The sequence below is a fragment of the Balaenoptera ricei genome, chromosome 14 (genome assembly GCF_028023285.1).
Source record: "Balaenoptera ricei isolate mBalRic1 chromosome 14, mBalRic1.hap2, whole genome shotgun sequence".
NCBI lineage: Eukaryota > Metazoa > Chordata > Mammalia > Artiodactyla > Balaenopteridae > Balaenoptera > Balaenoptera ricei.
Window position 1 is genome coordinate 25,663,358 of NC_082652.1, and position 23,691 is coordinate 25,687,048.

The 23,691-nt window shown below is 63.1% G+C and overlaps 2 protein-coding genes across 3 annotated transcripts in view; one reads left to right on the forward strand and one right to left on the reverse strand.

Moving 5' to 3' along the window:
* The window catches only part of RSPH14 (radial spoke head 14 homolog), a 61,814-nt gene that overhangs the window by 21,496 nt on the left and 16,627 nt on the right, over nt 1-23,691 (reverse strand). The gene's annotated exons all lie outside the window — the stretch shown is intronic.
* GNAZ (G protein subunit alpha z) overlaps nt 1-23,691 on the forward strand; it is a 42,160-nt gene that overhangs the window by 12,760 nt on the left and 5,709 nt on the right. The window contains exon 2 of the mRNA XM_059894465.1: nt 5,883-7,033. Within this exon, the coding sequence (XP_059750448.1) occupies nt 6,311-7,033 (723 nt within the window). The 5' untranslated portion in view covers nt 5,883-6,310. The remainder of the gene's footprint in view (nt 1-5,882; nt 7,034-23,691) is intronic.

Here is a 23,691-nt window from a genome sequence, read left to right on the forward strand (position 1 = left end):
GGCCCAGGGCTCAGCGTGGAGCAGGCTTTCCTTGGGGTGGGGAGGGGGTCTGGAGAGTGAGGGGCTGGGCCCGTCTCATCTCTGTCTCCCTCAGAGGAAGCGGGGACCTGTGAGGAAGGTGCCCCACCCGCCGGGTCCAGGCCTTCTCAGGCCAGTAAGCCGATAAGCCATCTTCTGTCCTTGGAGACCCTCTGGCTTAGCCTGGCTTGGGTGCAACACCTTAGGTGACCTTGACCCTGGGATCCCTTCCTGCGTTGTCGGGGGTGGGGGCAGGAGGAGCTGCTGGGAGTGAGGTCAGGGGCTGGCGTTCCACAGCCTTGCTCCGCCCCAGCTCCTGACACAGCTGCGAAGAGGGTGACAGCGGACCCGGGTGTCACGTGGTTGGAGCTCTGGGCCAGACCATGGGGGGGCGTCCAGGGTACAGGGCGCCAGATATGCAAAGGCCCCAGAGAGGTGGCAGCAGTGTGTCCCCACACCTGGCTACAGGCCGTCACCAGATTCCGTGACATGAGACTTGAGAGGGCCATGTCTGGGGAAGGGCAGTGTGACAGAAGGGCAATTGGGCCTGCCAGGCGGTGAGCCACGGTCCAGGGTCGGGGGTCGGGGGCAGGGCTGGGAGGTTTTGAAGGGAAGTATCTGCCTGAGACCACAGGAAGGAGAGCAACTTTCAGCCACAGGGCTGCTGAGTGGGCTCTGGGTTTGGGGTCCTGCCCTCGCAGCCTTGGGGTCCACAGGTAGGCGGGTCAGTGAGTCCGGGAGGCCTATGAGGGGCTGTGATGGAGCTTGTCAAGACCCTCAAAGGACCCAGTTTCTCCCCACAGGTGCTGGGGAGCCCCCGTGGGTCCATATGTGTAGACCGAGCCAGCCAGGGGCGCACCTGCCGCTTCTCCCCAGCGTCCCCTCTCCAAGAACAGCCCCCCTCCCGCCCTGGGGCCAGACCCTGGGGCGCCCTGAACCCAACCACAGCCCCATCCCCTGGACTGCTGCTTGCAGAGCCTTCCCGGCCCAGGGATGCTGTTCACACCCCAGACAACACAGCACTCATCACCCAAACCTTGGCTGGCTCCCACCTGACTCAGGGAAGAGGCCGGCCCCTCACTCTCGGCGCCAGCCCCTAGCATCCGTGCTGTCCCTCTGATGCCAGGCATGTCCCCGTCTCAGGGCCTTTGCACCCGCAGTCCCGCTTTCCTCACCACCTCCTTCCCGGAGGCCGGCCCCCCAGCCTGTGCAGCCTGCATCGGCCCCCTTCCCCCACCCCACTCTCTGGAACTGGGCCCTTCCCTCACCACTGCTCACTTGCTACCTTTGGTCTGATGCCCACCCTTCTCCATCAAGGGTCTTCAGCAGTGCCCCCCCCCTCCATCACCGCCAGCCGGCCCAGTAAGTAACTGTGAGTGACCGAGCCCTGACTCCTCCACATGCACCCCTGCTCCCCACATGCCACGTGCAGTGGCACAGACGTGCATGTGCACCTCCCTACACGTACATGGACTTGCACGCAGGCACTACCTAGACCAGTGTGTGCACATGTGTGCCGTCCTGCACACGGACGCAGGCACGGATCTGCAGGCATGCGACCACAACACGGATGTGCACCTGCGCCATGGGCTCCTCCCGGCCGGCCCGCCCCCACTTCTCTCCCTGTGCCTCTCTCGTCTGTCTCGGTCCGGCCACCCCGCCTTCCTTTGGTTCCTCGGTCACACCATGGCACCCCTGCCCCCCCCCGCCGTACCTCTCCCTCCCCCACTCCTCAGTGATTTCCAGCCAGACCCAGCAGCGCTGTGGTGGGGCGTCCTGGGTGTCGGACCTGGGGACCCATGAACAGTTACTGGCCAGGGAATGATGTGGTCTTCCTGCCCTTGGCCCTGTGTCTCTGGGCTGACTGGGGATGTCCTCGGGGGTCCAGGAAAGCCCAGCCAGACCCAAAGAGATGGAACTGGCAGGAGCCTCCGAGGGGTTGGGGCTGTCCTGAGGTCCCTCTGCTCACAGACCTCCCTGCCTGTGTCCGCGCACAGCCCCAGGCTCCGCCACCCCATAGGTGGCAGTTGGCTCCCAGACTTGGCCCGACACGCACAGTCGCCCCCAGCCACGATTCCCATTTACTCCTCCGTTGCCCTGTGGCTGCACTGGTCAAGGACCACGTGGCCAGCCCCACTTTTCTCATGGGTGTGTTAAAATACAAATAACAAAATTTACCATTTTAACCATTTTTAAATGGTACAGTTTAGTGGCATTAAGTACATTCACGTCGTTGTGCAACCATGACCACCATCATCTCCAGAACCTTTTCATCTTCCCAAACTGAGACTCTGACCCTATTAAGCAACAGCTCCCCAGCCCCCTCTCCAGCCCCTGGCACCATCTACTTTCTGTCCCTATGAACTTGACTGCTCTAAGGACCTTATGTAATTAGAATCCTACAGTATTTGTCCTTTTGTGCCGGGCCTGTTTCACTGAGCATAATGTCCTCAAGGCTCATCCATGTTGTGGCAGGTGTCAGAATTTCCTTCCTTTTTAAGGCTGAATAACATTCCTTTGTATGTTTTTATCACATTTTGTTTGTCCATTTGTCTGTCAGTGGACACTTAAGTTGCTTCTGCTTCTTAGCTATTGTGGATAATGCTGTTATGAACATCGGTGTACAAAAATTGCTTTGAGACTCTGCTTTCAATTCTTTTGGGTATGTACCCAGAGGTGGAATTACTGGATCATGTGGTAGATCTGTTTTTATTTTTGTGAGAAACCTCCATACTGTTTTCTATGGTAGCTGCGCCATTTTACCTTCCCACCAACAGTGTGCAAGGGTTCCAATTTCTTCATGTCTCGTCAGTATTCACTGTTTTCTGAGATTTTTTCAATAGTAGCTATCCTTATAGGTATGAGATGGTATCTTAGTGTGGTTTTGGTTTGCATTTCTCTAGTAATTAGTGATGAACATCTTTTCATGTTCTTATTGGCCATTCATATATCTTCACTGGATAAATGTCCATTCAAGTCCATTGCCCAGTTTTGAATCAGGTTGGGTTTTTTGTTGAATTTTACGAGTTGTCCTTATATTCTAGATATTAATTCCTTATTAGGTATACAATTTGCAGGTGTTTTCTAACATTCCGTGGATTGCCTCTTTACCTGCTGATACCGTCTTTTGGTGCACAAAAGTTTAAAATTTTCATGAAATCCAGTTTGTTTTTTCTTTTGTTGCCTGTACCTTTGGCATCTTATCCAAGAAATCAATGCTAAACCCAGTGTCAGGCAGCTTTTGCCCTATGCTTTTTCCTAAGAGTCTTACAGTTTTAGGTCTTTTATCCATTTTAAGTTAATTTTTGTATGTGGTGTTTGGTAAGGGCCTCAGTCTGGTGGGAGGGACCAGAGAAGGGGCGGGCGTGGTGGGGAGAGGTGGGGTGCCCGCTGGTGGGCCACGAGGGCCTGAGCTGGCCCGTGAGGAGCAGGCAGGGGTCCCATGCCAGAGCCAGGTGGAGGGCGGGCTCCCCAGGCTGCATGGGGTTGGGTGCGGGGGGTCATGTGCGGCGCTTGCGAGGACGCGGCCGATGGTGGTCTGTTCAGGTGCAGCCTTGCACGGAGGCAGGGGACTGGCCCGCTGGACCCCGTGCCGTGTCGCCTGCCTGGGTTAAACCATGTCCCGAGAGAGGGGTCACCACAGGGAGGCCCAGCGCCTGGGGGCCTGCTTGTCTCTGGGGGCCCCAGACAACGGGAGGGACCTGCTCTCTTGGGTGATCTTTGTCCCTGTCGCTGATCAGCTGAGGGAGAATTGGTCACTTGGGGCCTGCCTGTACCTGAGACTTTAAGACACAAAATTGAGAAAAACGGAAATGACAACCATGGGGTTCCCCCAGTGTAGCCAGCATCGCCTTCAGGAGGCTGGGCACCGGGGGCCCTGGGCAGACGCTGGGCTGGAGCCACATGTCCGGGGCTGCTGGCCGAGGGCAGGGCCGGGTCATCAGCAGGGAACAGGGAGCAACCACTGAGTCCCTGTCGTACATACGTATGGTCCAGGGCAAGTCCCTGGCAGGACTCTTGTCTATAAACCTTTCTTATGACACAGTTCACGAGAGAAGTATAGGCAACATGGTAAAATGCACAAATCCCTTGTAATTTCACAACATAGAGCTCATTGCTGCTTGGAAAATAACTTCGCAGACCTCTACTCACACAGTACATGCACGCACGTGTGTGTTGGGGGGCACATGCCTGTGGGTGCATGTGCTGCCTGCGTCCTGTATGCATCGTCCTACGACAGTCGCTCGAGAGCACCCACCCCGTGCCCAGAGGGGGGTCATCTCGGGGCCTCTGTTCTAAGCATGATCGCCATCCTTGCTGGGGCCGTGCTGAATGACCAGCCGTTTAGTCGCTGCTCTCAGCAGAGACGTCTCCTGGTACATCCCCCACCGTGGGCTGTGGGGCTGCGGCGAAGCAGGAGACACTCAGCGCCCCAACGCTAAACCCCTCCCCCCTTGCCGACTGGGCACCTGCTGTGTGCCGGGCCCAAGTGCTGCCGTGGAGGGTGGGGCGGGACGGGGTAGAGGCCCAGGTGGCAGAATGGGGGGGCGCTCACAGGTGATGGGGATGGGGGTGGGGGGAGCACTGGCTGGGTACCAGGGTCTCTGCCGGCCACTTTACCTCTTGGGGACCAGCTCTGGGTGTGCTGTGATCAGTGACGGATAGGCTCTGAGACGGGGGTCATGGGCCCGGCCACACAGCTGGGCTGACACTCACCACCCTGAGAGCAGTGGGGTGCATCAGTGTCCCCCCGAGCGGCAGGGGGAGCCCAGGGAGAGAACAGGCTTGGGGTCAGCTCCAGGGCAGGATGGCGGGGACTGACAGGCATGGAGGCATCTGGGAGAGTGACGGGCAGGTAGGGGGACATGGACAAGACTCGGGGTCCTTCCCACCCAGGGCCTGCTGTGGGGGGGAACGGGGGCATTAGGGGGTGGATGCTGGCCGTGGCAAGATGGGGCTGCTGCAGGGGGCAGGCAGCCAAGCAGGGACAGAGGCTGTGTGGATGGGGTGAGGGGGGTGCCGTCCTGGGCTCCCAGGCGTGGGCAGAGCCTGAGCTTTGGGGATGCCCTGGTGGGATGGGCCCGGCCCAGCTGCTGCAGGTGGTCGGGGGAGCCCTGGGAGGAGCATGCAGACTTCCTGGGTCAACAGGGGGCTGGCAGAGAGCGGGTGCTGAGGCCCTGCACCAGGTGTGAGCAAGCTGCTCCTTATTGACCAGTGGGGGCAGGGGACCTGAAAGGCTTGGCCTGGGACCAGGGAGCCTCTGGGCCGCCCCTGCCTTGCCCTGGACTTGCTGTTTCCCGATGCCCTTGCGTTGCTCTAGCTTGTCCTGCCGCCCACACCTGGCCACCGCCCTGCCCATTTGAGAGCCCCTGCCCTGGAGAGAGCAGGAATGACCCCACTCCCGGGAGGTGGTAAGAGTCGGTAGCACCCAGTTACCCTGGTCTGGGACCCCATGGTAAACATGTGGGTGTAGCGCCAGCAGCTGCAGGAGAGGGTGCAGAACCACCACATGGTGTCCTAACCACCACCAGATGGAGGTCTGAGGCTTGGCGAGGGTGAGGTCGCCGGGTCCGGGTGGGCAGGGCAGAGTGGCGGGGCGCTGGGCTCTCTCCCCTCTGAAGACCCTCAGGCCTGGTCCTGGCCTAGCTGTGGGCACCCTTTCCTTGAGCGCTGGCTTCAAGCCAGCTGACTGGCGGGAGGGGTGCAGGGTGGCGGCCAGGCATGTTTTGCTGGGGTTTGAGCTCCACTGGGGGGGCAGGGGGGGCTCTGATTCATCATTCCCCAGGCCGCTTCCCGCCGTCCAGGGCTTCCCTGCCCACCCAGCCTGCGGTGGGAGGAGACTCATGCTGTTCTCTTGTTGGCAGGTGAAGGCGGATGCCCGAGGCAGGGGGACCGCAGGGAGAACCCGCGACATCCTTACTGGCAGCCGGCCCTCTAGCCACACTCGGCAGCATCACCCCAGCAACCAGCGACCAGACGGCTTCCCACCGTCAGGAGGACAGGGAATGACTGCGGCGCATCTGGCCCCGCGGTGGCCCTGGGAGGTGGAGTGTCCCTGAGGGAGGGCTCAGCCGCCTCCCGCAGCGCAAGAGCCATGCCAGCTGGAGAGGAGGCACCGGGGCAAGGGCTGCAACGGGGCATGGCCTTGCCCCCCCACCCACGCTGAGCGCTCCAGGGCACCGGCTCCCATCCACTGGGCGCACCTGCCTCAAGTCTCAGCTCCCCCGCTCGGTGGCCACCAGGAGAGGCGCCCCATCCTGTGCTCCACATCTGGGCCCGCCGCTGCCGGACCATGGGATGTCGGCAAAGCTCAGAGGAGAAAGAGGCAGCACGGCGGTCCCGGCGAATTGACCGCCACCTGCGTTCGGAGAGCCAGCGGCAGCGCCGCGAGATCAAGCTGCTCTTGCTGGGCACCAGCAACTCGGGCAAGAGCACCATTGTGAAGCAGATGAAGATCATCCACAGCGGCGGCTTCAACCTGGAGGCCTGCAAGGAGTACAAGCCGCTCATTATCTACAACGCCATTGACTCACTGACCCGCATCATCCGTGCCCTGGCCGCGCTCAAGATCGACTTCCACAACCCTGACCGCGCCTACGACGCCGTACAGCTGTTCGCACTGACGGGCCCCGCCGAGAGCAAGGGCGAGATCACACCTGAGCTGCTGGGTGTCATGCGGCGGCTGTGGGCCGACCCCGGGGCACAGGCCTGCTTCGGCCGCTCCAGCGAGTACCACCTGGAGGACAACGCGGCCTACTACCTGAATGACCTGGAGCGCATCGCCGCGCCCGACTACGTGCCCACCGTGGAGGACATCCTGCGCTCCCGGGACATGACCACGGGCATCGTGGAGAACAAGTTCACCTTCAAGGAGCTCACCTTCAAGATGGTGGACGTGGGCGGGCAGAGGTCAGAGCGCAAAAAGTGGATCCACTGCTTCGAGGGCGTCACCGCCATCATCTTTTGCGTGGAGCTTAGTGGCTACGACCTGAAGCTCTACGAGGACAACCAGACGGTGAGTGAGTGACTGGGCTCTTCTTCTGCTCGTTGCTGCTGCGCGGGAGCCGGTGGGATCCTGGCTGTGTCCAGGGAGGGAGGGGAGTGGCTGCTGTCCAAGGGGAGCCAGGGCAGCTCCAGCGAGGACCTCGGGGTAGCGCCTGCCGTCAGGACGTCTGCCTGGAGGGCAGCTCTCGGTGGCCACCCCAGCTGGGGGGCCCCCAACTCCACTCTAACCCCACCTTGGGTTCCACCGGGCAGGGATACCCTCTGTGCTATGCCACCCTCACTGGCTGCAGACAGCACTGCCCTCATGGTGCTCACGAGCCCAGGTGGCCTCACCTAGGTGCTGCGAGCAGACCGCACACCCCATGCCTGATGCTCTCGGGGTGCAGAGGGCCAGCTCTCTGCTGAGCAGGGCCTGCTCCTCGGCTCCCAGAGCATGTTGGCCGCCTGGGGGTGGGGAGGAGGGGAAACTGGCACCGCGAGGGGCTTTGCTGCAGGTGAGGTCGAGTGTGGCCAGGTGCACGGGGAGTGACCCTGGAGGCAGGAGACAGGCTGGCTGCCCTACAGGACACGGCGCAGGCCGGGCATCCAGTTGTTGGTCCGTGTGGCAGTTCAGTAAATGCAGCAGCTCCCACCAGCTGGGCACCGTGCTCCGTCCCAGGAACCTCAGCGCCGCAACCCCGTCCGGGTCCTGAGAGTCTGTCAGCCACAGGGTTAAGAACCTTTTCTGAGGTTTAATCCCCAGGGGTCAGGTAGGGGTGGTAATTCCTTCAGGCCCTCTTCCCAGGCTGAGAAACACCTTGTGGGCTGGGAGCTCAGAGTCATGTGGCAGGGAGACCCCAGAGGTGGGTGCAGTGCAAGAGGTGCCGAGGGGCAACCTGGACCCGGTGCTGAGCCAGTGGAGGCTTGCGGGGAGCTGCTGGCAGGTGGGAGCTAGGCCTCTGGCAAGAAGAGGGTGGGCAGTGCACTGCAGGCCCAACCGAGGCAGGAGGCCCAGGCACGGGCGCTGCAGTCTCCCAGGGCACCCAGGAGCGGTGGTGGTGGAGGCCGCTCAGCCAGATAGGGATGGGTGTGGCTGGGGCCGCCCCACAGCAGAGGGTCTGTGCCAGGCGGGATCACCGAGCAAAGACCTGGCATCTGCCCTTAAGAGGTCTTTGATCCTGAGGGTGGGGGACATGGGGGCAAACAGGGAGTCTGCAAAGGAGCTGTAAGTGGTGTTGGGCTGGGTGCCAGGGGCTCGGGGAGGTGGCAAGCTGGCAGGGACCCAGGGGAAGGGGTAATGATGTTCATGAGGGGGATCCTTCATGCTGGGAAATGAGGGGACAAGGGGATGGGGCGATGCGAGGAAGGGACACCCGGTCTTTTTAGGCAGATGCCAGCTTTATTCATTGGGTTCAGCAGGGAGTCCTAATTTTGGGCTGCAGCCCCAGGAACTCTGCAGGCGGCTGCAGGTAGTGGCCACTGTGCTGGGCACCTGACTGGCTTTCCGAATAGAGAAGGGTATGCAGCACTCTTCAGGTTTGCACGGAGGCCCAGCCTGGTGGAGAAGGGGGAGCAGCTGTAGGAGGCCATGGAGACAGGAGGCGGAGCCGTGTCCCAGTGGCAGGGGCCTGGACAGTCTGCAACTCCCTGTGGGCCAGCCCATCTTGCTCCCAACACTGTCCCCCAGAGTCTCGTCCCTCTTCCGCCCGCCCCCACTTGAGGGCCACGTGTGGTCTGGGCAGCGGAGGAGCGAGGTCAGGCTCCTCGGTGTTGCTTCACTGTGGGCAGAGGGCTTGGGGCTGACCAGGCCCTGAAGCGAAGCGGGGTGCCTGGGCAGGTCTGCGGCCACCTGGGCTCCAGCCGTCTCGCTCTCCGGGTGCCTGCCTGTTTTTGGCTGTGTCCTGAGGCTGGTGGTGGCCTGTGCTCGGAGGCCTCCGGGGGCCACATTTGTCATCTCCAGGACGGGCGTGGTGAATTCCCTCGGTGCTGGGCGGGCTCCCAGACTGTCCGCTGGCATGTCCTGCCCACCGTGTCTGCGCCCACAGGTGTGCCGGGTCATGGGGGCAGGGAGCCTGGTCCCCGCGTGGGTCCCGTGTTTCATGGAGGCATCTGGCTGCCCTTCCTGCTCTGAGCCTGTCGATGGGTTGGCGGCCCAAGTGGCCCAAGTGTCCTCAAAGACGGGCCCCAGGCCAGGGCTTCTGCCTGAGGCCCTCCCAGCTCCGCCCACTGTCCCCGCGGCCCACAGCCCCTCTCCTCTCTGCTCTGGCCTCGCGGGCTCGGCTCACTCCCACGTGCTCCGAGCTCTCCAGCCTTTAGCACGTGGCCACCCTGTCCCCTGCCCCTCGTCTCTTGCCCGCTTGCCCTGTCCTCCAGGTCTCATGTCAGGCGTCACCCCCCGCCCACTGCCCGCGCACCCCTCCATCACCGTCGCTCATTACGGTGGCCCCGTCGTATGCGAGCAAGTAGCCGCCTGGCTGGGTCATGTGGACGACGGGGTGGACAGGCGGCCCCGGGGGGGTTTCTCTGTGAGGCCCGCACGTCCTCCTGAAGGCAGCCAGGCTCTGGGGCCATCACAGCATTTCCTGAGGGGAGAGGCCAGCGGCCAGGCCCGCGCCCCCTGCCTGCCCACCGCCTGGACTCGGCAGGCCTGAGGAGGTGGTTGTTCACCAGAAAAGGAGATTCTTGATGAGAAGCTCAAGCAAGGCTGGAAATTCACTGGATTCCAAGTGGTTCTGACCTTTCATGCTCTACCAGCAGTGTCTCGATGAAGAACAAACTCTGCTGAGCAGAGACAATACCAGCCGTGAGTCCTACCGCCGCTGGCCCGCAAGGTGGTCTGGCTGCCACCTGGGGAGAGCCCAGCCCGCCTCTCCGTGCTTGGGGGAGGCGAGCGCTGCAGAGGGGCTGGGACTTGGCTGCCACCCCTTTTCTCCTTTCCAAGGGCCCTGGCAGAGGCCAGGTGGCCAGGAGAAACCAGAGGCTCCCGGGGCCTGGTGCCAGGCTCCGGACACGGCTCCTCGGAGCTCCTCCCCGCTCAGCGCCTGCGACTTCCTCCCACCCCCCCTCCCACTCCCTGCACCTGGCAGAGGAGTCCCTGCCCCACCCCCACTTGCCCGCTGGCCTCTGCGTCAGCACGTTGCCAAGGGTGACGTCAGGACTGCTGGGCGCAGAGGGCATGGAGGTCTGCGGCACGTGCAGGGCAGCCCCTGGGCAGGGGGCAGATTCCAGGCGTCTGTGGACCATGGCAACCAGCAGATCCCAGAAGCTGTGCTCAGCCTTGGTGACAATTCCGGGCCCTCATCCCAGGAGGATTTAATGGGTACTTGGCCTGCCTGGGGCCCGTCCCCCCGTGCAGTCCTGCAGACACCAGGGGGCCTTCACTGTCCCCATGCGGGGCTGTCCAGGCAGCACAGGAGGCCAGAGCACAGCCCAGTCACGCATCACCTGGCAGGTCCTGTGGGACGGCAGCCATGCCCGGGGTCCCCATCACAGGTGGGAGGACAGGTCACAGTCCGAGCTCACGCAGCCATGGGCCCTCCCCGAGCCACACCTGCTGCCTGGGGCCAAGGCAGGCCACCCTGCCCCACCCACCCTTTGGGGAGCCACTTCCTTCTCCGCCTGGCTCGTGGACTCTTCCCAGGGTAAAGAAAGATGAGGAACTCAGCCATGGCCCGCCTGGGCGCCCACCCCACACGGCAGCCCCTGAGCCCCCCCCCCCACTTTAGTACCTGGCAGGCGGGACCCCAGCACCCTGCTGTCAACCTGCCAACCAGCCTCAGCCCAGTGCACCTGCTGATGGACCCATGGCCTCTGCATGGTGGGGGGTCCTTCAGAAGGGGAGGACGAGGCGGCTATGAGGTGTCAGTGTTCTCACGGGAACACCCTCAGCGGCTCGCTCGCTGCCTTTCCTGGTGAAGCTGTCAGCAGGCCTGCCGTGCGCCTGCTGTATACCTGCCGTGTGCCTGCTGTATACCTGCTGTGCACCTGCTGGGTGTGCAGCCGCAGGCCTTGACGTGTGTGTGCAGTGTGCCCGAGGAGGGGGGCTGCTCCAGGCTGTCCTACAAATAGTGTGCTTTGTCATTCCGCCCAAAAAGGGAGCATGTTTCAGTGACACAATGAACGGCACTGTGTCACAAAATGGTGCTGCCTGGGTCTGCGGCAAAACTGACCGTCACCTGCTGGTGACGGAGGGGGTGGCATTTGTGCAAAGAACGTGGTTACAAGTGGGAGATGCGAGACGTGGATGATACCCGGCTTAGATTAGGAAGGGACCTGACGTACGCTTTAGTGCCCTTAACCAGCCAGCTTTGCAGATGAGGACACTGAGGCCCAGAGATCACTCATCATGGGTTCCAGGGTGGGGGCAGTGAGCAGGGTTCGGGGGACTTGAGTGGCCATCAGGGTTGGCACTGGCCCAGCAGCCCCCACCCTGTCAGTGGCAGGACCACAGGGAGCTCCAGCAGAGCAGGTCCCCACTCTGCCTCCTGCTCCCGACCCGGTGGAGGACATAGTTCCAGGAACCGTGCCGTGGGGACTTGGGACAGAGCCAGAGAAGCGTGCCGTTGACCCGCCAGAGGCCGCCAGCCTCCCCCACCAGACACTGGTTTCCCCAGCAGCTCCTTCTGGTCTCGTGATGTGCCAGAGCCAAATGTACCTTTGACCTCTGCAAACCACGCTGCCCCTGGGACAGCAGAGGCCTCCTGGACCAGAGCCAGGAGGCAAAGGCAGCTAGAGGGCCAGGCCCCCGGCAGGGCCACCACGGTGCCTCTCACACCGGGTGCAGCGGGCACAGGGCTCAGCTGGCCCCGAGCGCTCCCCCCGCTGGCGTCCCCCTCCAAGCTCAGCCCAGCCCTTTTTCTCTGTGGCCTGTTACCCCTCCCAAGCGTTGGAGACGTGTGGCGGCTCGAGGGGGCCAGGTGTGCACTTACAGCCGGATCGTTGGTGGCCCGGAGCCGCTGCTGGCGCTTGTGAACAGTGCCCACCTCTGTGCGGGCTCCTCCGGCCGTGGCACTAGCCGGGGTCCTCGCTCCACTGCCTGGCCCTTGTCTCAGCCCTAAGGGGGCTGAGGCCATGTGGTCCTCCCCTCTGTGGGCCCTGGGCCTCGCGTGGGGGAGGGGGGGGCGGGTGGAGAGGCAGCAGCCGCAGCCGGCCCTCCCCTGCTCCCAGGGCAGCCGAGCACGAGGCCCCTCTCTACGGCGACTTCCTCCGTTCTCCCTGCCCTGTCACACTGGGCATTCCCGAGGGCTCCTGCTTCCTGCTCCCTTTGTGCTCAGCTCGTGCCCGGAATAGGTCCTCCATCAGAGGTCAGCCAGACAGAAGGACGGAAGGACAGGTAGGCCACCTGCCGCTCAGTGTGGCCTCCCTCCAGCCCCGCTCCTCACCCTGGGATCCTTGTGTGCCCGCCCCTCCATGGTGGCCACCTCCTGCCGCGTCACTGGAGCGCCCCCCCACCCCAGTCACAGGCTGTCACTGGACACAGTGGAGCAGGTGGGACGCGCCCCCCCCACCCCCTCCACGCTCCACCTCTCCCACACGACAGCCTTTGCCACGTGCCCTGGTGGAATCTGCATGGGGGTGTCCATGTGTCCCTCGGATCTGAGGCTGCGGTCCTTCCCCCATAGGTGGGTTGGGGTCAGCCTCTTGCCAGGTCGCGGACCAGCCCTGGGAGGGAGCAGGCGGGCGCCATTGGCGCTGTGTGGGCAGCGCTGGCCCCCACCTGCGCTGCACACCCATCCACTGGAGGGCTGTGGCTGGCCGGCACCAGCTCACAAGTGCCAATTTTTCCGTTTTTAAGAAGTTTGTGAGCTGTTTGACATCATGTTGGTAGCTTAAAATCAGCCAGGTGAGAGTAATGACACCATGGAAATTGGCAGCCTCTACAGCCGGCCCCCACCCCGGCCAGATGTTAAACATTCACCAGCCTCCTGCAGCCGGTGACCCCTGAACCCTGGCTGGAAGGGCCTGCCCGTCAGGCTCATTCATCGGTGAATTACAGCGTTCACTGTCTGCATCCTTTTAAAGAGCTCTGTCAGCCTCCTCTGTGACCCCTCAGCGCCTCCCTGCTCTGGCCCTGTGACCACACCTGTCTTTTCTGTTCACGTTCGTCCTGCTTGCGAATGATCGTTTGCCAGATGGCTCCACGCTCTCCCCGGGCAGATTCACGAGAATCAAGCCTCTGCATAGGGGAGCAGCCTGGAGCCGGGTGGTTCTGCCATGTCTCTGTCAGCATGTTGGACTCACGTGCGAATCTGCTCCAGCTGGGCCTCCCGGGGTCCCCGCCTGAGGACAAGCCCCATGGGGCTTGTTCAGGAAGCAGTGAGGGACAGAGGCGACTGTGGCCCTTCCTCCCCTGAGGTCACATGGGGACCACATTGAACAACCCCTGGAGGCCAGAGTGGCTCCCCCAGTGCCCACATCTGCTGGCCCCATGCTGGCTGTGGTCAGCCCCGAGGCACCCCAGTGCAGCAGTTCTCTGGGTCCAGAGAACCCCGGGGAGCCTCCTGCCCCAGAGACCACCTTGCAGGGGAGAAGGGAGCAGACATCAGGAGCAGGGCCTGGACGGATTGGGTGGGGATGGTAATCTGGGCTCGACCTTGCGCATCCAGCCTGGGTCGTGGGGCCTGTGGAGGTGGCCCACAGAGGCAGGACCGAGGGGTTTGGGGGGGCCATGGAGAGCTGGGCCAGCTAGGCGAGGTCCCGGGTGCCAAGTCCCACCCCCAGCACTGCCTGGGGTAGACGTTGCTGTCAGGGCTCGTCGGGGCCTCTGCAGCTCCCACGTCTGCGCACATCCTCTCTGCCAGGTGATCGGCTCTTCTCAATGTCCCTGCACCCCGCGGAACGTCTGTATCCCGCACTTACCAGGAGCTTCAGGGCAGAGGGACCTCCCCAGCCCACATCCCGCTCAGCGCCCAGGCCAGCGGGTTAATTAATTTCTTGAGCGCATTAGCCCCACTCCTTACGCACACGTCAGAACCCAGAGGGGTTTTAAGACGCAGATTATTATTGTTTTAAGGGATTTCTATAATCTGAGAACTGAAAAACAACTTCTCCACTTAGCAAGAACAGGCTCCAGGGAGCTGGCTGAGACCACTGGGGGACCCTCGGTAACCAGCACAGACAACTGGCCCTGAACAACACTGAGAAAGGCTTCTGTGCTGACAAAACTCGGGGACTGCTCCCCCCCACCCAGGTCCCTCTGGCTCTGACAGTCTAGTGTTTTGGTAGATCTGAATACAGTCAGCTAGGGCAAGGGGCATGGTCATCTGAGGGGGGCCCCCCGGATGGAGCAGAAGGTGGCCCTGTTCCCTGCACGTGGCTCCCCACTGGACACACGTCCTCAGATCCAGAGACCAAACTCAGGCTGGCCCGGGAACCTGGGCCACAGCTCACCCTGACCTTGTCTTCATCACCCCTAGTTGGTGTCTCATCAGCTCATGTATTTGCTCTAATTTCATGAATAAAACCACAGTCACCCAGAGGCCCTGGGCCTCACGTCCTGAGGTTTCCGCTGAGGCCAGCCCCAGGCCACAGCCCCACACACCTTTTCAGGCCTTCGGTGACCTGGGAAGGCTCTCGGCATCCTGGCTGAGGAGGCCCAGAGCCTCCAAGCCGCATGGCCCAGCTCCACGTTCCCCAGAAGCCATAGCCTCTGGGCCTGTGTCTCAGGCTCCAGGAAACCAGCTCTGTAGCCAACTACCAGCCGCTGGGGAAAGAACAGTCTGGAACAGCTGACTGGGGCAACCTGTAGTTCTTGGGCGGCTTCCCACCTGGGCCCTTTGTTTACTGCCTGCTGGCTCCAGGGACGCCCCCTCGGCTCCTGTTTCAGCCTCATCTGCCCAAAGACAGGACCTCAGGAGGCGAGAGGGGGCCAGCCACGTGCAGCCCCAGTCCTGTGCGGCCTCAGCTGGGCAAGCTGGTCCAGTCATGGCTCCCTTGTCTGCAAAGCCAGACGACAGATCCACGGCTCAAGGACAGGATGCAGTTTTGACATCTGCCAGGTGACTGCCTGGTGCCCGCAGGGCCTGGGACTCCGGGGCTGGCGCTCTGATGGAGGGGGATGCCCAGCAGTGGAGCTTAGACCCTGGTCAGCCCCGTGGCCTCCCCTGTGGCCTGGGCCACCCTGCCTGGTTTGGTGGCTGGGAAGGCTGTGGGAATCACGCAGGCCTGCAGGGAACACAGTGCCCTCCTGCCATTTCCTTTTCTTCTCACAAGAGACAACCACCCAGCCCCCCACTCCCCAGTCCTGCTCAGGCTTCCCAGGGCCAGGCTGCAAGTGCCTCTCGGGACTGAGGGGTTTTGGGGGGCCATGGAGAGCTGGGCCACCTGGGCGAGGTCCCGGTGCCAAGTCCCACCCCCGGCACAGCCTGGGGCACCAGGATGCGGCATCACCAAGGCCAGAGACCACACTGAATCAGGACAGAGGGGGCGCTGGGCAGAACTGTCACCACGCTCTCCTCTGATGCCCTGACCTAGCAGGCTGGCCTTTTGTAGCGCAGCTGACCAGGGGACCTGGCGTTGGGCACCACCAGCCCTGACACAGCACATGTTCCTCCCGGGGCATCCCAGCCCCTGCTGCAGTGGTGTGGGGCCCAGGGAGGGCAGGAGGTCTCTTCTGGACAGCAAGGAGCCCATGGGGGTGGGAGACCTACTGTCCCCAGTGGTTGTGGAGGACATGGATGGAGACACTGCGTGTGACTCCAGCCTGGATTCAGTGAGACCACAGCCATGACCCGCTGACCAGCCGGCCTCTGGCACTCCCTTCCCCCGAACGTTGTTCCTGATCCTGCCCAGTGCTCTGTCCCCAGGCACAGCTGCTGTGACCCCGTGGCCCGGTATCTCCTGCCACACTGCCAGTCTGGGGGGATGGGCTGGCCCAGCCCTGGGGGTGATACGGGTGGTCACAGATGGAGGGGGGTGAGGTTTCGAGGACCCACTCAAGAGGCAGTGACACGAAGACAAGGGCTTGGAAACCAGAAACAGGGCCCCACCCAGCTTCTTCATCCCCCTGCCTCACCTGAAAAGGGGGCTGAGAGGCTTGGACCGTGCTGGCCAGGGCGAGCACCGGGAGAACGCTGTCAGCCACCGAGCACCTAGCAGGGTGTGGGGTATGTCAGCCACAGTGACAGCGTCAAGGGCAGGATAAAGCGCCAGCTGCCCCCACAGGCAGGAGCAGCATTCCCAGGCTCGAGGGCCCTGCCGTGGTCCTAGGGTCCTGCGAATTCCCTAAACCGCGTCCCGATTGTATGGCTGCACCAGCACATGTAGGCATCCTTCCTGGGAGAGGCTCTGTCACTTTGATCAGTTTCTCAATGGGGCTGAGACCCCGTAAGACTGCCCTTGCCCAGCCCCAACCCCCTGCTGATGGAGAAGCCAGGGTTAGGGCAGTAATAGCCCAAATATTACTTCCTAAGGATGAGCATTTTTGAAATCCATCTTGTTGGGCCACAAGCAGAGGTTCCCAACTGAGATGTCTACCAGCCCCCCAGCCCTGTCCCCAGCTTCTCATGTCCCTGCAGGAACTGGCCACCTGCTGCCCATGGCTCTCCAGCTTTTCCTCCAGGAGGGGTGGCCCAGGGCTGTGCCCAGGGGTGCAGAAGCTCCACCTTGCTGAACAGTGTTAGGCAAGGGTGTTGGGGCCCAGGGGGTCCTCAATCTGGTCCCAGGAGGGGCTGTTTGCACTGCCGTTCCCTCCTGTGGTGGCAGTGATGGTCTGCAAGCCGGGCCAGGCCTGCACGCACCTGCATCATGCTGTTTGCTAATTTCCCGTCAGTGAATGACAGCAGGGGGGCTTGGATCAAGCCAGCAAGATTTAACACAAAAACAAATAGAAAGCAGTTCTCATTTCAGCTGAAGCTGAAAAGGACTGGAAGGACTGGGGCTTAGGAAGAGGCATCCTCCCTGGGGGCGGTAGCGGTTGAGGGGGGGCGGTAGCGGTGGGGGGGGGGGAGGTGGGAGGTGGGCGGATGAGGTGAGAGCAGGCAGGACCCAGAGCCCGGACCTCATCCTAGGCTGCCACCCTTCCTCCCTGGGCCTGGGCATGACATGGGGAGCTGAGAGCAGGACACAGGAGCTCCAGGCCTTGCAGAGCAAGTGCTCCAAGTGTGGCCTTGGGCATCTGGGAGTCAATTCTAACTCAGTCCCCCCCCATCCAAAGTTACGAGATGCCCACTGCCCTCGTCACACCTGCCCGGGGCTCTACTGGACACCTGTGGGATCAGGAATGGTCCTTTCTGGCTCTGAGATCCTGTCAGTCATTGATTCTGAGACTCAGTGAGAACAGAGAGCAGAAGAATGATGTGTGTTTGGGGTGCAGGGGCCAGCTGGCCACACAGACTCCCAGGGGACAGCTCGGTCAGGTGGGCAAAGCCCCCAGCCAGGGCACGAGCGTGTTTTGGTGCTGGGGTGGGGCAGTGACCTGCCTGTGTGGCCCCAGGGTCATCATGTGGCCACCTGTGGTCCATCTGGGCTGTCTGGCTCCTGAGGACTCGCAGCGCGCCGAGGCCAGCATGGCTGTGTCAGTGGAAGGAGGGGGGCTCAGTGGAGCACACTTTTCCCGAGGCACCCTGGTCCCAGTCCTGTGCCGGGCACCGTGGAGAAACGGTGGGGCCCAGGGCGCGGTCCTTCCTCTCCGGGGGCAGATGTCCGGGTGGGAGGATGAGGGCAGGGGAAAGAGGCTGGGCCTCAGGTGCTGTCGCAGACCCTGCACACAAACCTCTAAGCCCCCCAGACGGGCTGCCACACTTGCTACTATTCTGGGTCACCCGAGCCCCCTCTGAGCCGTATACTTGGGAGACTGGGGACCAGCAAACAAGCTGCCTGGAGAAGGTGGGTGCTGAGCATGGAGCGGGGACGGGTGGCGTCAGGCGAGGTGGCCCGAGGCTGAGCTTCCGCTGTTTCTGGCAGGTTCAGGATGGGTTTCAGGCCATTAGGGCCCGAGCACAGCTTCCCCGCAGCCTGTTATCTTGTTTAAACAGCCCTACTGTTTGAAGTGGCAGGCCTGGCCAGCGCTGTTACTATGAGCGTCACAGTTGTCACTTGATGGGGGGCAGGGGACAGGCAAATGGTGCTTCTGACTTCTGGACCCGTCGGAACACACTCCCACCCCAGTGAAGCCCCATCTGTCACTGGCCCAAGGCCTGCAGGGCTGAGCCTCCTCCTGCCCCCACCTGGGCTGCAGCAAGCCGCCCCCTGGGAGGGGAGTGGCGGTGGCCCTTTGCTGAGCCCCCTTCTCGTCCCTGGGGAGGGGGGCCAAGGGCCGTGAGCACCAGGAATGTGGGGCACGAGGTGCACCACCCCGAGTGCTAATCCCTCTGTGCTGCTGGCTAATCCCCACTCTGGCCGCGACTCCCGCGGCCTCGGGCTGCCCGTCTGCAGGTGGCAGCGGAGGCCAGGGGTCAGGGGAGCAGGAGGCGGGGCACCGACGGGGACACACAGTGGAGTTGGTCCTGGGGCCGTTGCACGAACCCCGGGGTTTGGGGGAGGAAGATGAACCCCGAGCCTTCGTCCCCGGCAGGTCAGGGGGTTCCTGATGGTTTTAAAGCCAGAAGGGCACCTGCCTATAAACCCTTTTTCCCCTCGTTTTGCTTCACGACGGCGCTGAGGCGAGAAGGGACACAGGCCACTGCCAGCGAAGGGCCAGGACAGCACGGAGCCTGCTGCGGGGAGCGGGGGAGGCCCAGTCCTGCCAAGTGTCAGGGTCCTGGTGGGAGGGGAGGGGAGGCTGGGGGCGCAGGCGGGCCCCTCCCCAGTGACCAGGTCCGACCACCTGGACAGGCAGGACACGCGGCGCCCGGCGTCCTCTCACTGTAGCCCCTGCACACGGCCGCCTTGCCGACCACCTACATCCTGCACCATCCAGCCCTGCCTGCCGTGGCCCTGCGGCCAGCAGACCACTCACCCTGCCGGGCACTGGAGAGAGCAGCCCCCGCAGACCGGGTGGTGGTGCTCAAAGCCACAGCAAATCAACAGAAGGATTCCAGCTGGTGACTGGCTACTTCGGGGAGGCTCAGGGACGGCCTTGAGAGCCCACCCCTCCGCCGGGACCCAGGGGAGGACAGGCTGGTGAAGGCCTCACGCGGGAATGAGTTGGGGCCAGGCAGAAGGTGCCGGGTCACCCCGCTGGGATGGGAGCAGCTGCTGGAGGGCTATGCACAGGGCAGCGAAGTGACCCCAGGTTGCAGAGACACGCAGCAGAGGCAGGGAGAGGTGGGAAGGAGATTCCAGGTGCCGTCAACTGGACAGATGCAGGTAGAGCCCATGGCCCAACTCCGGGACCCCGGCCTCTGTGGGGGGGTCGTGCCCACTCCTGGATACTGCCTCCCCTGGCAGAGGCGGCCAGACAGTGCCCTCCCTCCATGCCACCTGCCCCAGCTTGCTGGCTTGGCACTGGGTGGTCAGTGCACGTGTGTCCGCCCCTAGGGCCTCAGTTCTCTTAAGCCAGGACTGCCCCTTGCTTCTCTCTGTGTTTCTGAGAGTGACTGCTTGACGTCCAGGGAAAGGTGCCAGGAGAGGCCAGGCTTGGATCTCGGACGCTGGTGCTCGGTGGTAGGGATGCTGGGCCCCCAGCTTCCTGTCACTGCCTGTCGACCACGTTTCTACTGTGACTCACTTCACGACAGGCCAGAATAACTGCCATCTCCTGGTTGGCAGGACCTGAGACTCTTGGGTGAGGTCAAGTCCAAGGCCAACCGAGGCAGCCATGGGGGCTTGGGGTGGGGCTGCCTCAGGGCTCCTCACTCAGGCCCCCACCCCTTTCAGCCTGTCCCACTCACATCACCCAGGGAGCCCTAAAGCTGAAGTGAGCCAGGGAGAAAGGGGGTCAGACAGAAGATGGGGGGGTGGGACTGGTTTGAGTGGGCGTCTGGTGCCAAGGGTCAGAGCAGGGGATCAGGGCCTGCACTGGGAGGCCTCTGAGGTCCCAGGGACACGAGAGGGTGGGGTAGGAACACGCTGAGGGACTGGAAGGGGGAAGGGGTGCCGAGGAGCGCCGTGGCTGTGCCTGGTGGAGGGGAGGGCGGCGGCGGGAGGGGCATGGGGAGTGAGCTGCCTGTGTGGCAGGGCCGTGCCAGTCGATCTTGGCCTGGGTGTCCCGAGGGCCCACAGGGTACAGGGGCAGTGTGGCTTCGTGGGCTTGAGGGCCCAGACTTGGGGAATGGGTGCACTGACCCTGGGCAGCCGAGGGGGAACACTGCCCACCCCAGAGAGAGAAGGGGGCGGGCGGCAGCACCCCCGGCTCGCCCTGTTGCCCCCGCACAGGCTGCGGCACCACCCACTCTGTGCCACCCGTGCAGACGAGCCCCGGAGACAGTCAGGGGCTCATTGATCCATTAGCCTCATTAATCCAATTCTCCAGTCGGGCGCGGCCAGCACTTAGGCTTGTGGGAGGAAGAAGTGGGGAGCGCTAACCAGGTTGGTCTGCACGTGACCCCGGTCATCCAGCTCTGTCCCCAGGCACCCCCCCGTTGCCTGAGGCCAGGAGCCGGATGGGGATGGCAAGGACCAAGTGGTGGCTGTGGCCGTCAGAAGCTCTCCTTGGGGCAGAGGGGCCTGGGCAGGCCAGGCTGGGCCTCGCAGCCCCCATTCCCACATCCATAAATGGGGATGTGGGGAGGAGCCCTCACAGCCACTGCTCTGAGAGGAGCAGAGGGCTGGACCTCTGGACATCACAGCAGCCTCCACGCAGAGGAGGAGCAAGGCCCAGAGCCTCCAGGGGCAGCTGTCGAGGGCAAGGCACCATCCTTCGGTAACAATCCCACCCCACCCCTCCCACTGGGAGTCCCACCCACCCACCCAGGGCACTGCAGGCAGGAGCAGGTACCAGAAGGACCTCCCCTCTTGCGTGCCCCTGTGGAGAGGGACACCTGGCCCAGCTCAAAAGATGGAGCGTCTTCTGCCTTCGGTCTGTGTTGCTGTGCGAGGCCGAGGGTGGAGGCTTCCTCCCCAGTTGCCATGGAAACTGCATGCTGAGTGTCTGAGTATAAGCTCAACCAAGGGAGGGGAGCAGCTGCCCTGGGTGGCAGCTGCTGTCACAGACTCTCAGTGTTGGGAAGGGCCCAAGGGGCTGCCCTACTCCTGCGCCGGCCAGTGCAGAGGGCAGCTCTGAGGCCTTCTTGCCTGCATCTCCCTGTGGGCACTGGACCACCACCACATTTGCTCTCTTGTCTGCATGGGGCTGTAGTGACTCCGTCCAGGCCTGGGTGAGTCAAGCACACAGGCCCTGCCCTCCCGCAAACACTTCCAATGAGGGACGCGATACTGGGGGCGGGGGTGGGGGGGTGGAGAAACGCAGATTCTGGCGACAGTGGGGAGCCAGGGCTGTCTGGGGAGGCCCGAGCGTCCCATTCCCATCCCTGCGGGCGTGAGTGGAAGTCTGAGTCATCTCCTGCACCGGCTCCGCACTGGGCTCCTGCCAGGACAGCGGGGCCATGCTGCCTCGCTGCCCGAGGCCTCCAGCTCAGTCTGGGACTGTTGCTCTGCTTCTTGCCACCCCACCCTGTTCCCGGGGAGCCCTCCTGCCTGCATCCTGCAGCCTAAGGGCAGACGCAAGCCAGGGCCTTGCTCCCCTGAGCCACCCCCACGACCCGAGACAAGCTGGAACCCAAAAGGGAAATAAGCTCCGGAAAGATAAGGACCCTCGGTGGACGAGCGGGGGAGCTCAGGGCTTCAAGCCACTGGGCAGCCTGCGGGCTGGGCCCGGCCTCTCCCCTGCAGAGCCCAAGGCACCTCCCAGCAGGGCCCCCTGAGCACCCCCAGGCCGCACTAGACTTCTCTGCAGCTTTGCATGAAGATGAAGACACTCACCCCTCTCTCACCCCCAAAGACCAGTCCCCCCACTTCTTTGGTGACAAAGAATAAGCTATTTCCCTGAGCGACCAGTGCCATCCTTGGAGGGGTTTTACTCTGGAGGCACAATCCTGTCTTCACACCTTTCCACAGTTGCAGGTGCATCTAACATAGGCCCCTCCACCCCGACCCCTGTGCACCTGCCCGGACCTCGGGACCTGGGTGTGACGGTGGGGCCCACTCGCCCTCTCCCCGCTGGAGAAGGCTGGGGATGTCCAAGCCCGGATCCCCCGGCAGGGCTCAGGGTGGGCCAGGGAGGTCTTGGGGGCTCCTCCCACCCACCAGGCCCAGAGCACAGGGCTCTGGGCCTCACCTGCCTCCCGGGCAGTGGAGGTGGGGAGGGCAGTCAGCGCTGCACAGAGGACGGACCCCAGACTGCCTGCTGGGATGTGCCGCTTGCTGGGTCAGCCACGCCTCCACGCCCGTCGAGCCACGCCACCACAGAGGGAGCAGAGGCTTGGCTGTTACTTTGTGAAGGTGCCAGCTCGATATCCAGCCCCAGCTGGACCCTCCCCCTTGGCCCATGCAGCCAGGGTGCTGCCAGGAGGCTTCACTGCCCGGTCCCGCCCTCGGCGCCCTTGGAGCCTGGCACTGTTGCCCGGGCCGGGCCTGGTGGCTGGGCCTCAGGGCTGGCACCATCGTGGTGAATGGAGCTCATTCATGTCCGCAGCCCAGCCTCCCAGCTCTGCTTCCAGCGTGAAAAGCTAAATTCACAGTTCCCAAGAACAAACACTCCAAGCGCTCCTACAACAGGCAGACCTGGGCTTCCCAGACCGAAACGGAACTGAGAACTCGTGTTAGGGACGAGAAACCTGAGTCCCAGGGCGGGACAGAGCCTCCCTGGGCTCTGAGCCCCAAGCAGCCGAGCCAGCACCAAGGCCCAGCCCCGCTGCATCCTCTTCCCCCTGCCGGCTGCCCGCTGCGGCCCCAGGCCTCGGCCGTGGCTGGCCTCCTGTTGGCCTCATCCTAGCCTCACAGGGCCCCCTGCTCCAGGCCACCTCCCCTTTTATCTCTGAATCATGCCGTGATGGCCGCTCTGGTCACTGGTGCCCGGCATGGAGACTCAGCTTTCCAGAAGTGTCACGTTTTAGCCCCCAGCCTCGTGAGCAGGATCCCTAACAGACCATGCTTTACAGGTGGGGAAACTGAGGCTCAGAGCAAACAAGAGCTGGCGGCTGGCAGAGCAGGGGTTCTGACCCTCGTTGGCCACTCCACAAGCTCACCTCTCCTCCATCCCCCTCACACCTAGAAGGGCACCTGGAGCGCCTCTGCCCCCGGAGGCTGAGGAGGGGCGGGGGATGCAGGCCTAGCAGTGAAGGTTGTTGGCGTGCCGGCGGGCTGGGGTTTCCGGGTCTCCCGGGCCCCGGGGTTTGGACCGGTTCTGGGAAGGGCTGAAACCTTGACATCACCAGTACTTTATGAGGTCTGGGACTGGAGCTTCTGCTGTGCCCAGGGCGAGCTGAGCAGGCAGCGTTTGGGTGGCCCCCTTGCCCACTGGGGGACCCGTGCTCCCCTTTTGTAGAGTGCAGGGCTGGACTTGGGTGTCCACATTCGCGGCCAGTGCCCCCCAGCCAGCCGCAAGGAAGCCAAAGGCAGCCCTCTTGGCCTATTAAATCAGGGAAACGGGTGCTCGCCTGGCACTTGGTGCTGTCCTGTGCCCCTGCAACAGTGAGCGAGGGGCTGAGTGTGTGTCACAGGGTCTGGGCAGCCATTGGCTCTCCAGGCTGAGCAGTTACGGAGCCCCCAGAGCAGAGGAGCCAGGCAGAGCTGGGAGCCGGCAGCCTGGAGGGAGGTGCTGGTGGCCCTGGGGGCTCAGGATGGCAGCTGAGCTGGGTCTGCAGAGTCCAG